Source organism: Streptopelia decaocto (assembly GCF_964273445.1).
Source record: "Streptopelia decaocto genome assembly, chromosome: 1".
Lineage (NCBI taxonomy): Eukaryota > Metazoa > Chordata > Aves > Columbiformes > Columbidae > Streptopelia > Streptopelia decaocto.
The window spans coordinates 94,562,655-94,576,935 of record NC_138663.1 but is presented as its reverse complement, the minus strand read 5'-3'; the positions used below and the strand labels follow the sequence as shown (position 1 = coordinate 94,576,935).

Genomic DNA, 14,281 nt, shown 5'->3' with positions numbered 1-14,281 from the left:
ACTTCTAGTTGTGAACTATTAATGGTGTTTCAAACTCTCGCTTCTTCATTTCAGTGACTGTAGAGGGTAAAGTATATGCCTGTGGAGAAGCCACAAATGGAAGGCTGGGTTTAGGAATATCTAGTGGAACTGTGCCTATTCCCCGCCAGATTACAGCTCTCAGTAACTATGTGGTAAAGAAGGTGGCTGTTCACTCAGGTACTGACTATTGCTGTTCTTATGTACATAAACATAACGTATGAAGCCTGAAAATAGTTGCTTTGCAATTTTTTTGGGTGCTGTGATGCCCCAAGCATATTCCATTTTTAAAAAGTTTTTAAAAATAAATAGAAGCTATGAAATTCTGTCTGTTGCAGAAAATGTCAGATTGAATCTAATGGTTCTGTTATTAAAATCTGTGAATTTAGGCCATATGCAGTTTCTTACTTGCTAGAAGTTAAATATGGTAACTGCTGAATAGTTCTTCAGTCTGTTCCAAAGAATGTGTTTTCATTTTTGAATATTGCTAAATGGTGGATTTAGTTTTTCTTTTTCTTGCAGCATTGAAAATAGCAAATTGAGTGATTATTTATTTTTTTTTTCTTTTTTCTTTTTTTTTTTTTTTTTTTTTTAATATGCCAGGAAACCTATTCTCACAAAAGCTTTGTGTTTTAAATTAAATCACATAAAAACTCAGATGAAAACAAATAACGTGTATTGGGCTGAAAGGATCATGCAATAATATTACAGAAGGACAACAGTGTCAAATTTCTGAGATTTTACTAGACCTACAGCCTGCTTGAAAGCTTGAAAATTTAGATTTATGTTTATACTTTTAGGTGGCCGACATGCTATGGCATTAACTGTTGATGGAAAGGTATTTTCTTGGGGTGAAGGAGATGATGGAAAACTTGGCCACTTCAGCCGAATGTAAGGATACCAAATTTGTCTGTTTTTCAGTAAGAAAACTTTTGTATTGTATGTTATAACATTAGCTGACCACCTCTGTTGACAATGACAGGATTTTTAATACAATGGGAATACAAAATTGTGTTGTTAAAAGATTCTTTCAGCAGTGTATGTCAGTTCATGGTGTAGTGTTTGTAATGGTCTTAAATAATTTAAAAAGGAGGGGTTCAATTAGTGTAATACGTGGAAATATAGTGGATACACTATTTAATAGTATTTTAGAATGTCATTGAATAGTATTTTTGAATGTCATTGATGAAATAGCATATTTCTGGACATTAGAGCTCTTGGTTACTTTTATGAGGTAAGGTGTACAGAGGAGCCTTGAGGTATAAAACCGTACCAGTTTTACATTCTCGAGCTGTAACAGTTCATACTGCAAGCCTCGAACAGTATTTTGCAGCCTTTTTTTTTAGACAAATTCACAAACTTGTTAACCAGAAATACATTTCTTACACTTTTCAGTAATATGTAGTTTAATCCTTCACATGACAGTTTTGAGGAAAATTTGAATTGTCTCAGGATTTTTTTTTTATGCACCACAGAATAATCCTTTGAAAGAAAACAAAGATAAACATAGCCCATGGGGAAATCTTTGTTTGTCATTCTGATATATTTTGAAGATCTGCTCAGAATACATAAAAAATTACAGTGCCCAACTCAGTTAATATATGACTACAAATATTTATTTGTAGGGGTATGTGTGTCAGATCAGTGAAAAGGGAAGTCCAGATTAGAGCACTATTGTTGTTTATTGTTCAACTGCCTTGTGTTTCCTGTAATTTTATTAAAAGTGAGACTTGGAACTCTTGGGCATTTCATGGGAGCAGATTTTCCAGAGGCCATACATAATTCTATAAAACATTAACAGTGGCTCTGATACACAGTCAACATTAGAAAACCTTGAGCTGAAATTCTTCCCTCTGTTTAGAGAATATTCTAATCATATAAATAGTAAAAGTTTCCAGTACTCTTGTGGAAGCCTAACAGTAAATTCCAGTTCTAATTTCTCTCTCGTAAAGAGCAAAGTTGGGATGGGAGTGTCACCTCTTAATCTTACTGTCTCTGTGTCCTCGGAGTGAAGAAATAATTTCTTCTAACAAATCACTCAACTTTGGGCAATAGCAGGATATCAGTTTTCATCTTGTTTTATACACCTTTTAATTGGTTAATCATTTTGGTATTTTGGCTTTGCCACCTGAGTTTTGCAGTGTATACATAAAATATTTATTTAAACACACTTCAAAATATGTTAAAATATTGTAAACTTTAGATTTATGGTGCTACTACAGTGTATTTCTTGTAATAATAATATTGCATCTTATCTTTAGGTTACTGTTAGCTATTACACAAGGTTTTTTGTATTGTGAAGATTAGAGTATATTGTCACAGAATCACAGGATTGACGGGGTTGGAAAAGACCTCAGAGATCATCGAGTCCAACCCTTGGTCCAACTCTAGTCCGTTTATTAGATCATGGCACTAAGTGCCATGTCCAATCTCAGTTTAAAAACCTCCAGGGACGGCGAGTCCACCACCTCCCTGGGCAGGCCATTCCAATGCCTGACCACTCTCTCTGTAAAGAATTTCTTTCTAATATCCAGCCTAAATTTCCCCTGGCAGAGTTTAAGCCCATGCCCCCTTGTCCTATTGCTAACTGCCTGGGAGAAGAGACCAATCCCCACCTGGCTATAACTTCCCTTCAGGTAGTTATAGAGAGTGATGAGGTCACCTCTAAGCCTCCTCTTCTCTAGACTAAACAACCCCAGCTCCCTCAGCCTCTCCCCATAGGTCTTATGTTCAAGTCCCTTCAACAGTTGTGTTGCTCTTCTCTGGACTCGCTCCAGCACTTCAATGTCTTTCCTGAACTGAGGGGCCCAGAACTGAACACAATACTCCAGGTGTGGCCTCACCAATGCAGAGTACAGGGGAAGGATCACTTCCCTTGTCCTGCTGACCACGCTATTTTTGATACAGGACAGGATACCATTGGCCTTCTTGGCCACCTGGGCACACTGATGGCTCATGTTGAGCTTCCTGTCAGTTAGTACCCCCAGGTCCCTTTCTGTCTGACTGCTCTCTTTGATAATTAATGCAATGAATTCTTTACTAATTTTCTGTAGGAACTGTGATAAACCCAGACTGATAGAAGCATTGAAAACCAAACGCATCCGTGATATTGCTTGTGGCAGTTCCCACAGCGCTGCCATTACCTCTAGTGGTGAACTGTATACGTGGGGTCTTGGAGAATATGGAAGGCTGGGACATGGAGATAATACCACGCAGCTGAAGCCTAAGATGGTAAAAGAAATGTTTCTTGTTCTGAAATGTGAATGTGTTTGTTAGTTTAATAAATGATAGAGCTAGAGTAAAGACAAAACTCATGGAAGCATGAAGACATCCTTTTGGGGTGATCTGAATTAGATTTTGGTACACATGCCTCTAATAACAGGCTGACTGTTTTGGAAAGGCCAAAAAGATCCAGTCTCTTTTTCTTGGGAAGTGGTGTGGAATGGCTTGTGCCGTTTGGAACATTCATGTCTGCATCTGCTTTGATACACAGCTGGAAGCTGCTGCTGTCATGGAGCAACGTTGGGTCCTGAGTGAGCAAGGCTTCATAATCCTTTGCTAAATGGTGTGCTCAGGCTGGGCACAATGAGGAAGATCAGTCATAAGAGCTTGAAAATGTCTGTGAAGTTTTAAAACAAAAGTTTTTTGAAACGCCTTTCTTACTTTTTCTGCTTTGTAGGTTAAAGTCCTCCTGGGCCACAGAGTCATTCAGGTTGCTTGTGGAAGCAGAGATGCTCAGACTCTTGCTCTGACAGATGAAGGTAGGAATATCTTGTTCCAGAAGGTTTCTAGCTCATAGGAGTACTGTGATTGTCATTTGACCTGCCATTTGGTGTTTGTTAGGTTTGGTGTTTTCTTGGGGTGATGGCGATTTTGGGAAACTGGGCCGAGGAGGAAGTGAAGGATGCAACATTCCTCAGAACATTGAAAGGCTGAACGGCCAAGGCGTTTGTCAGATCGAGTGTGGTGCACAGTTCTCATTGGCACTGACCAAGTCGGGAGTGGTGTGGACATGGTACGTTACATTTGCCAGAAAGCATTAACAAAGCAATTGCTAAGTATGTGTTGCATTTATTACTGCTTGACTATCTTAACTTGAATCTGTGCCTTATTTATATGCTTTATCTTTTAAACTGGCAGCTCTTCAGGGAAGCTTTGATCTTTTCAATTACTCTCATGCTCAGTTGTGTACTGTACTCCGTTAGGGTGCCTGGGTCTTCTTACCAAATCAGTGGTGGAGGGGGAAGATCATTCCCTCTCTTTGGAGCAGTGGGGTGTGTAAAGGAACGTTAATTCCACACTTTGGAGTGGAGTGGGAAAAAGAGAACCTGAGAATTATAGTTCAGAGTATGTAACCTACAGCTGAAGCAGAGATGGAGAGTAAGGATGTAGTAGATAGGGAAGTAAACTAAAATTCAGAGGAGATGGGAAGAACTTCCTTGGAAACACAGGCTCAGAGGGCCACTGAGTTGTCAGTAATGATGCCTCAAAACAACAGCTGGTATGAGAAGGATCACCGAGAGTTATTCAGAAACTGGTTTTATTTTTCTTCTGTCTGCTTGCTTCTGCTTTGTTTTGAACACAGACCTGTTTTTTTGAGTTGATAAACCTTTCTGTAAAATTGGGAGCTTACTGTATGGCATATCAGCTTCAGAGCTCTAACCAGATCAAAGTCTTACCCCATCCTTGTGTAATGAGACTATGACCTGTTTGATGTATATCAAAGCTAAGAAGTCTTAAAATGCTCATTTTTTGTTGTATTATTTGTCAGCAATTGATTAATGATATGAAGAGAAACCCACAAAACTTCTGGTTTTATAAGTTCCTTCTGTTTACAAAAGGGAGATGAAGTTTTAGCAGAGATGTTGTTTCTCAGAGTGGCCACAAGAAACTCTCTCTCTCTCACTTTCACCCATCTTTTAAATTCTTTTTTTTTTGTAGTGACAAAAGGATTAAGAGGAAAGGGAATCTAACAGTCTTTTAAGACCTCTGCAAAATTCTTGCTCATTCCTTCATTCCCTCAGTTTGTCTTTACACTGTTACATCTAGCTATTTCATGACATTACAGGTCTTCAAGGAGACTTTTTTTAGCTGTTTCAGCTGTGCTTGTCTGCACTTTAGGATGGCTGCATTGCTTCTAAACTTTTATTCTTCTTGAATTTGTACTGGTTTGAGGGAAACATCACAGCTTCTGTTACAACTTTAGGTGGGCAATAGCATTGCATGTATCACATTCACCGGCAGCATAATATAACCTTTCTTCAGAAAAATTGGTGTTGGTGAGGTGAGCAGCAGAACTGAGTGAATAGTTGCTAAAACCACAGCGGAAGAAATCTGAGGGGTTTTTTGTGTTTGGTTTTTTTCTTCTTTACTGACATTTTTAGAGGCATTTTAAGATGTTTACATTACTTTTGTATGTGATATACTTTTAGTGCAGTTTGTGTATAACAATTTTTGAAGAATTTAAGCCATAGAGACTTGAAAACCTACACTGAGGATTGCAATAGTGTGAAAAAATTCATTTCTGAAAACATGTTAGTTCACATATATCTTTTTTCATGTGAGTTAACTTGTCAAGGGGTCTGTTATTGTTAGGTTTATCCTAAGGCATATAAATCTGTCCAAGTCTATCAAAACACATCAGTTTTTTAAGTATTTACAATTGCAGTGTTTCTGCAACAGAGGATATTCAGTGTAATCACAGTTGCACTATGTACAAAAATTAGTCATAATGATATCTGTTCTTTACTGAGGTGAGAAGTTACAGAGTCACAGAACTGCGGTCATCCACATTTTCAGGCCTTTGTGATTCAGATTTGAAGAATTTACTAGTTGCTGCTTCTGTTTAATTCCAGTGATAAACAAAGTGTTTTCATTTAGGAAGCTGCATTGACAGAGGAATGTGTAAACAATCGAATTGTTTTGAATTTTACGCTTACTGTCTGTTGCAGGGGTAAGGGTGACTACTTCAGGCTGGGCCATGGCACAGATGTACATGTACGAAAGCCACAAGTTGTGGAAGGACTGAGGGGTAAAAAGATTGTGCACGTGGCTGTAGGCGCACTCCATTGTCTCGCGGTTACTGACACGGGACAGGTACGTTGTGTGTCACCCGCTTTTTCCTTGATCCAGAAAGGAATAAACTAAACTGCTGAGGAAGAAGAGTGCAATAGCATCAGTGCTGATAAAATGGAATAAAAATGTCAGTTGGTATTTATTTACTTTTTAAAGTCCTGAATAAATATAAGCATGATTGTAATTTTAAATATATTAGCTTTCATATTATTATTGGAGTTTAAATGTTACCATAGTAGCTTTTGTAATATTTTCCTAGTTTGTTTATTATCTCGTGATCAGTTTCCTGCTTCTCACTCTTGAAATGTAACAGCAATCATAGTATTCTGGACAGATTTTTCTCCTGTGATCCAGCATTATCATTACCTAGTATTGATTCAGTTCCCCAATGTAAATACTTTGCACCTAATTCTTCTAACTTACTGACTTACTGTTCACTGTAATAATTTATGAGTCAATGTATGATTTCCGAATTTGCAGTAATGTATGAATCCTCAGATAAAGTGCTGCTTTGAATGGTTGTTTTTTTTTTTTTTTTATTTTAAAGTATGATAATGCTTGCATTATTTAACAGGGGGGAAAAAAAGTGCCAGCAATAGGTTCTCTTAAAGTGTCCTAGATTAATAATACAAATCACTAAGATTCCTTTTTTCAAGTTTTTAAGAAAACAATTAAATGAAGCAACTAGTGAAGCAAAGTAATGTGTGGAAATGTTTACTGGCAGGTTTACGCTTGGGGTGACAATGACCATGGGCAACAAGGCAATGGAACTACTACAGTCAATAGAAAGCCCACGCTCGTCCAGGGCTTGGAAGGCCAGAAAATCACCCGGGTTGCTTGTGGGTCTTCCCACAGTGTAGCATGGACAACAGTGGATGTAGCTACACCAGCTGTTCATGAACCAGTGCTTTTCCAGACAGCGAGGGACCCTTTAGGTGCATCTTATCTTGGTTGGTATTTATTGGCTTACATTGTTATTTGTTTTTTTTTGTTTTGTTTTGTGTTTAATCACATTAGAGAGTTCGTTGTGTGTATAGTTTAATAGGTGACAGAAGAGCACAAAAAGGAAACTCTCTTTTTAAAAAAAACACCACAAAAAACCCAGCAGGAAACATAAACACCTCTACAAATATCCCAACAAAATCTCTACCGGAAAGTAGAAGTTGTAAGTGACTTTAATCGGAAGTATAATTAGTTTGAACTTTTGTTGTGCTTCAAGAAGTTAAAATGCAACATGCTTTATGAAATGCCCCAAAGACTTCGTATTTATTATGGGATAGAGCTTTATGGAGGTAATTGTAGATGGATGCTACTGTAGTATTGGTGGTCTTACATGATACTGCTTGCTATAATTCTTGGTGCTACTGTTAACCTTTTGTTTCTAAGGTAAGTGACTTAAGAATTAGGGAGGCAAAAAAGCAGGTTTTTTTGTGTTGAATATAAAAGCACTGAATATTTTGCTAATTAAGCCTTTGTGAATGAGGCAATGTAATTTAAAGAGAGTAAGAGCTACATATATATTATTTGATTAGTATTTTTAAGACTACCTAATATTATTTGAGAAACTTCTGTGTAAGTAAAACTTGTTTTAGATGCTGATCACAAAAATATTAATATCTATGTTACCTTAATCTTCCTGAGTAAGTAACAAGGAGGAACATTATTTTATGAAAGCCTTTGCTGCAAAGCCTCAGTATTGATTTTATGTTGTAACTGTAGACACTGCAGTTTAAGAATCTACTGTAGAGTTAGTTTTACAGTCATCTTTCTGACTAAACAAAAAATTAGATAAATCAGTTCCAGTTATGTATTACACCATTATAAAAAGCTCTTGCCGTTTTTCCCCCGCATTCCAGGTGTTCCTTCAGATGCAGATTCTTCTGCTGCCAGTAACAAAATTAGTGGGGCAAACAGTTCCAAGCCGAATCGCCCTTCCCTTGCAAAGATTCTCCTGTCACTTGATGGGAACGTTGCTAAACAGCAGGCATTATCTCATATACTGATGGCATTACAAATCATGTATGCCAGGTAGGCACACAAACTTTCCTGTCTTCTGCAGAGCGAAACGTGACATAACTTACTGTCTAGTAGGGTCTTCTGATTCAGTTATACATTGTTTCACAAATATGGACTCTTCAGGATAGGCCTAAGCTCAATTTAATTTTTTTTATATTGATTTTAGCTTTATGCTCTTAATGCTTTCTTTACAGGAGCTGCCAGTACCTGGGGGGGAAAAAATGTTTAAGAATGCTCAAGTAAATCACGTAAAAGGAGTTTAAGTAAATCACGATAGATGACATGGAGGAAGCAGTGGGGGTCAGGGTGGAAGGAACAACATAACTTTATAGTGCCCTCCTTGTTGGTAGAGAACAGAGTATTTGTGCTAAAATTTATGACGAGGAACTCATGTAAAATAGTGACCTTAAAACACCATATTTAAGCATCAGGCCCAAAGGAGAATAGAGATAAAACTACTCTTTCATTTCAGAGCTTGGAAACCTTTCCTTATTTTATTAAGACAAGCTAACATATTTTTTCTAAGTGCAACAAGGGAGTATAATTAGCTTTATGTTAATCTCTCCTCAATTATTTCAGGGATGCAGTTGTTGGAGCATTGATGCCTGCAAGTATGATTGCACCGGTAGAGTGTCCATCTTCATCACCAGCCCCCCCATCAGATGCTACTTCTGCAGGAAGCCCTGCCAGTGGAGATGAATGCGTGCTTGGAGGAGATGTAGAAGAGAGGCTGAGCCCAAACCCATGGCAGGACAGGAGAGGAGAGGTAAAGGGTCGAGTGAATTTTTCCATCGGTATTTAAGAGTAAAGCTGAAAAATATTGTCCTGTTTAGTCTGATAATAGCACAGATTAAACAGTTCTTTGATGCTCTGATGTCAGGAGTGGGTACTCTACGTGTTTCAGATTTGGAAAAAGTGAAGTTTTAGTGTGAAATCAGTTTTGAACTTTCAAAATGCACTGTGTCATTTAAATGCAATTGTGGTGATTTCTAATAGTATTTTAGAATTAACAAGAAAATATTAACCATGTGACTAGGTATGAAATTAATTTTACAGGAGTGATCTTTAAATAAAAAAAGTCAACGTCTAAGGGAAAATTTGACAGTTATTTAATGATATGTAATTGTGAACTTATATCAACTAATGTACACAGGAGGACCTGAAAGGAGTTCTGTTATGTTGATTCTCTACTGCAAACAGAAGCAGAAAAAAGAAAAGGCTTGCTACTGAAGAGATCTTTTCCTTTAACAGACTATTAATTTGACACGTGTTGTTAGGTCTTGTCTTGTACATTTTAGGCTTTTCTGCAGGCACTGATGTTTTATTGTATGTTTTTGTAGCAGCTGGCATTGAGGGGGTTGTTGGCTGGTTTGCCAAGGAACAAAAAATAGAAGCTAAAAATACAAGGAGTGAATCTATTCGCTTTGAATTTATGGCTGTTTCTACATTGCTTCTGTCTTTGAACATAAGTCCTTCTAATAAATAATTAGATTCCTAAAGGTTTTACAGTATCTTGCTGCAGCTTTTGTTAATTATTATTTGTTTTGGTTAGGTTGTTTCTTCTGAAGATGCTGTGACACCGTCTGCTGTAACTCCGTCAGCTGCTGCTGCCTCTTCCCGTCCTTTCATTCCAGTCACAGATGATCCTGGAGCTGCCAGTATCATCGCAGAAACCATGACAAAAACCAAAGAAGTAATGTTGTTAATACCTTCCTTAAAAATGAAGTCCTTGCCATGCTTATATCAAGCAGTTTTGCAGTTTTGCCTTTTTTTTTTTTAAATGCTTTTAAAGTTATTCCGTATGTGATTGCATTTTGAAAATCTATCCGAAGACAAATGGATTTTTTTTTTTTTTTTGTCTGAAGTTAAAGTTTTAGAAGAACTTTTTCACTTGAGAAATGTGTTTCACAGTAGGTTAATTTTGGGGCCATATAATTCTGGATTTATGAACTGTTTTTTAAACTACCTCTGAACTTCTTCAGACAAGTTAACTTGTTCAGATTCAGTGAGATACTCCTTTCATCTTCACTGCCTAAATATTTCTTCAATTTGTTTTGTAGGATGTGGAAAGTCAGAGTAAAGTATCTGGGCCAGAACCGCAGTACTTGGATGAGTTTACGAGTCTGTTGGTACCAGATGACACACGAGTCATGGTTGACCTGCTAAAGCTCGCTGTGTCCAACCGAGCAGGCGAAAAGGGAAGAGACGTTCTTTCGGCTGTTCTGTCTGGTATGGGCACAGCTTACCCACAGGTCAGCTTTTGTTACTCTTGCATTTTAACTATGTCCTTCTTAGTAGTAGCTTACTAGGCTATTTTCTTGTTTTTGAAGTGCAGTTCAACATACTGAGAAACTTAATAAAAACGAAAATTCAAGTTGAACTTAAATGCTTGTGAGCTTTCATGATGCCCCTCATCCTAAGATTGACATTGAAGCACTAGAGGGAGCACAGAGGAGGGTGACGAAGCTGGGGAGGGGTCTGAATGAGGAGTCTGATGAGGAGCGGCTGGGGGAACTGGGGCTGTTCAGCCTGGAGAAAAGGAGCCTGAGGGGAGACCTTATCTCTGTCTACAACTACCTGAAAGGAGGTTGTAGCATGGAGGGGGTTGGTCTCTTCTCCCAAGTAGCAAGTGATAATATGAGAGGAAATGGCATCAAGTTGTGCCAGGGGAGGTTTATGTTAGATATTAGGAAGAAATTCTTCACAGAAGGGGTTGTCAGGCACTGGAACAGGCTGCCCAGGGAAGCGGTGGAGTCACCAGCCCTGGAGAGGTTTGAAATAGATATAGATGAGGTTCTTAGGGACATGATTTAGTGCCAGAGTTAGGCTAGGGTTGGACTCGATGATCCTGAGGGTCTCTTCCAACTGAAGTGATGCTATGGTTCTATCACATGAATACATGCATGTGCTAGAAATGTCAATAATAGACAATTTCCTTGATTTGTCATGATGCAATTAGACATTAAAATAGAAGCTTACTGAACTGTATCTATATATTGGACAAGTGGCTTTGTTTATTGGAATGAAGCTGAATTAAACAAAGCTGTATTTCCTGGATCAGTGGAATGTTAGTTTAAAAACTTCCATGCTTCTTGTGTTTTGCATCCAAGTTCATTTCTCCAATTAATGCAGTCAGTATTGTTAGCTAAAAATGCTGTTCATACATTGTTAACAATATAGTAATTTTTCTTAGTTTTGATGCACTGAACTTTGTAACTATTTACAAAGTATCCATGGGTGTGGGGTTTTTTGGGACAACTGACAAACAGGTAAAAATGATTTAATATTTGGTACCAACAGCTATATGAAAGAATATTACCAGTCATAAATTATTTATATAATATCTGCCTATAGTAATGAATTGAAAGTTGCTTAATATTTCTTGTAGTTTTACCCTTTGATTTTTTTTTTTTTTCCGACGAGTAACAATGCGTTTCTTTTAATATGATCACATGATGTAATTAATTTATGGCTTTGCACCGCTTAAAGACTGATTTGAAACACTGGAAGTGATTATACAAAGCTGATTTTTGTGTTCTTTTATAAAACTTGGCTTCAGTGACCAGAAAGATGCATAATGACTTTGCTAAGGAGTACGCATTGAATTGAGAGAAATTTTATTTATTAATGGTATAAATGACAACAACTGCTTCAGTTTCAAACAATGAAATCTTACGGTATCTGTGTTCAGGTAAACTTGGATTGTGGGAAAGCCTAATTGATGCTATTCGTGTAGAGGCATTTCAGTGGCATTTCTCAAATTGTTACTCACCCCCACCCCAGTTTTCAAACTCCTTACATTAATTGGTTGTGTATGCCCATATTCTGGGTATACACCCCTCCCACACCAGTTAGATGCACACTATATACACTTAAACTTTACATCTGTTTTTTTTGCTTCTAGCATTAATAGTGAGTAGCTGAACAACTTTGTGGGTGTTTGTTGTGATTTGTTTGGGTGTTTTTTGTCATTGGTGGTGGTTTTGGTTAGTTGTTTTACCTCCAGAGTCAGAATTTTTATTTGAAACTGCTCTTTAAAAATGAGTATTATTGGAATTTTCTCTCTAAAAATGCTTTGCAGTATTACATATTGGTTAAACATTTAGAATAGAATAGACCATATCAGCAGGAAAGTACCTACAGTGATCATCTAGTCCAACTGCCTGACCACTTCAGGGCTTACCAAAAGTTACAGCGTGTTATTAAGGGCCTTGTGTAAATGCCCCTTAAACACTGAGGGGTTTGGGGCATTGACCTCTCTAGGAAACGTGTTCTAGTGTTTGACCACTGTCTCAGTAAATAAATTCTTCCCAGTGCCCAGTCTGAACCTCCCCTGGCACAGCTTTGAGCCATTCCCACGTGTCTCATCACTGGATCCCAAGGAGCAGAGCTCAGCACCTCCCTGTCCCCTTCCCCTCCTCAGAAGCTGCAGAGTCATGAGGTCGCCCCTCAGCCTCCTGCTCTCCACACTAGACAAGCCCAGAGTCCTCAGCTGCTCCTCCCAGGACTTGCCTTCCAGCCCCTGTCACCAGCTTTGTTGCCTCCTCTGGAGGCATTCAAGGGCCTTCACACCCTTCTTAAATTGTGGGGCCCAGAATTGCACATGGTGCTAGAAGTGAGGCTGCACCAACGCTGAATACAGTGGGAGACTCACAACTTTCATTAAGCTCTCGGCCTGTGCTTCACAGTTTAGATTTTACAGTGTTTTTGTATGTTTTGGTTTTTTTGGTCTGTAAGGGGAAAACAATTTTTTTGTGTTGTCATTTACTTACTGCAAACTTGTTTGGCTTTTAGGAGTTTTTCTAGCTTCAACACCACCAAAAAGAGTACTTTCGAATGAATATGATTGTTTATGAATCGGAATTCCGAAAACAAGTGATCTATTTATTTATTTTAAATTTGGGAAGAATGGTAGTTAGCTTGAATTTCTTGGACTAACCAAACTTACTGTTCTTAAAGTGTATGTTTTTCTTTTCTTAGGTTGCTGATATGTTGTTGGAGCTGTGTGTTACTGAACTAGAAGATGTGGCAACTGATTCACAAAGTGGTCGCCTCTCTTCACAACCGGTTGTGGTAGAAAGCAGCCATCCATATACTGATGACACGTCTTCTAGTGGCACAGTTAAAATACCAGGTATGGAATTCTTATGGTACTAAAATTCAGTTAATTTTTCAAGCCTGCATGCACAAAATTTTTCCTTAGCTGACAAAACTGTTTATTGAACTTCTAAAGCAACGTTACATGTCCTGTTGCTATAAGAAGTTACTTGTTAAAACACTTACTGCATGAGCATCTTGATCCTGTGAAATGCGCATTTTTGGGTTTGCTGGCTGTGACTGCAGCTGTATATCCTTGCTGTTTTCTGTTCAGTTGTGAAGCTGAGAAGGACGGAGTCTTTTTCAGGGTCAGTAATTGAACACCTGTCTTTAGCATTAAGGAAATAATTTGTTTTAATGCTGTCTTTTCATTTTGTGCTTCCTTCACTAAGTTACCTAGTACTTAACAAAAGGTACAGGCAACAAAGAGCTATTTGCCTTCACTGTAAATAGACAATTTTTCTGTTGCAGCTTTAGTTGGGAATGTTCTGAATATAGTCTTCTGTCTGCTAGCCTTTAGTCACATGAGCTTGCTGTGATGTAAGCCTTTCAAAGAGAGGAAATTACAGACAAATAATGTCATTAAACCCAAGGAAGTTATTTTTATTAATGAGCGCTATGACTTCCAGACAACTGTGTTTGATTTCATGTGGATTTCTAGAGTACTGCATTTGCTCATGACTTTGACTGCGCAGTAGAAGTGTGTAAACTCTTTGTTGCTGTTTAGGTGCTGAGGGACTGAGGGTAGAATTTGATCGCCAGTGTTCTACAGAGCGGCGGCACGATCCACTCACCATAATGGATGGTGTCAACAGAATTGTTTCCGTCCGATCAGGTTATGAGAACTAGTGGTTTTCGAAAATGTCTCATGTGATTTACTGTTAAGTGCTGAATGAAACGTACCGCTTGTCTGTGACTGACTTACTGTGAGGGATATGCCAAGAAAAAAAGAGGAAAATCTATGTAAATTGATATTCTGTTTTAACCTAAAAAAGATGTAGAATCTAGACACAGACATGTAAGAGTGATCTTGCATCTTTAAATATAAAGAATCTATCAGAAGAGCATGTTGTTG

General features: G+C 38.0%; 1 protein-coding gene across 4 annotated transcripts in view; it reads left to right on the top strand.

The window, feature by feature from the left end:
* The window catches only part of HERC2 (HECT and RLD domain containing E3 ubiquitin protein ligase 2), a 114,938-nt gene that overhangs the window by 74,188 nt on the left and 26,469 nt on the right, over positions 1-14,281 (top strand). For 3 of the 4 annotated variants that reach the window (XM_082053874.1, XM_082053873.1, XM_082053876.1), the window contains exons 59-71: positions 55-198; positions 819-909; positions 3,072-3,249; positions 3,698-3,779; positions 3,862-4,033; positions 5,970-6,114; positions 6,818-7,043; positions 7,950-8,121; positions 8,689-8,875; positions 9,662-9,802; positions 10,170-10,361; positions 13,090-13,243; positions 13,934-14,041. In XM_082053874.1, the coding sequence (XP_081910000.1) occupies positions 55-198; positions 819-909; positions 3,072-3,249; positions 3,698-3,779; positions 3,862-4,033; positions 5,970-6,114; positions 6,818-7,043; positions 7,950-8,121; positions 8,689-8,875; positions 9,662-9,802; positions 10,170-10,361; positions 13,090-13,243; positions 13,934-14,041 (1,992 nt within the window). The remainder of the gene's footprint in view (positions 1-54; positions 199-818; positions 910-3,071; positions 3,250-3,697; positions 3,780-3,861; positions 4,034-5,969; positions 6,115-6,817; positions 7,044-7,949; positions 8,122-8,688; positions 8,876-9,661; positions 9,803-10,169; positions 10,362-13,089; positions 13,244-13,933; positions 14,042-14,281) is intronic. The other variant, XM_082053875.1, reaches the window with a different exon arrangement.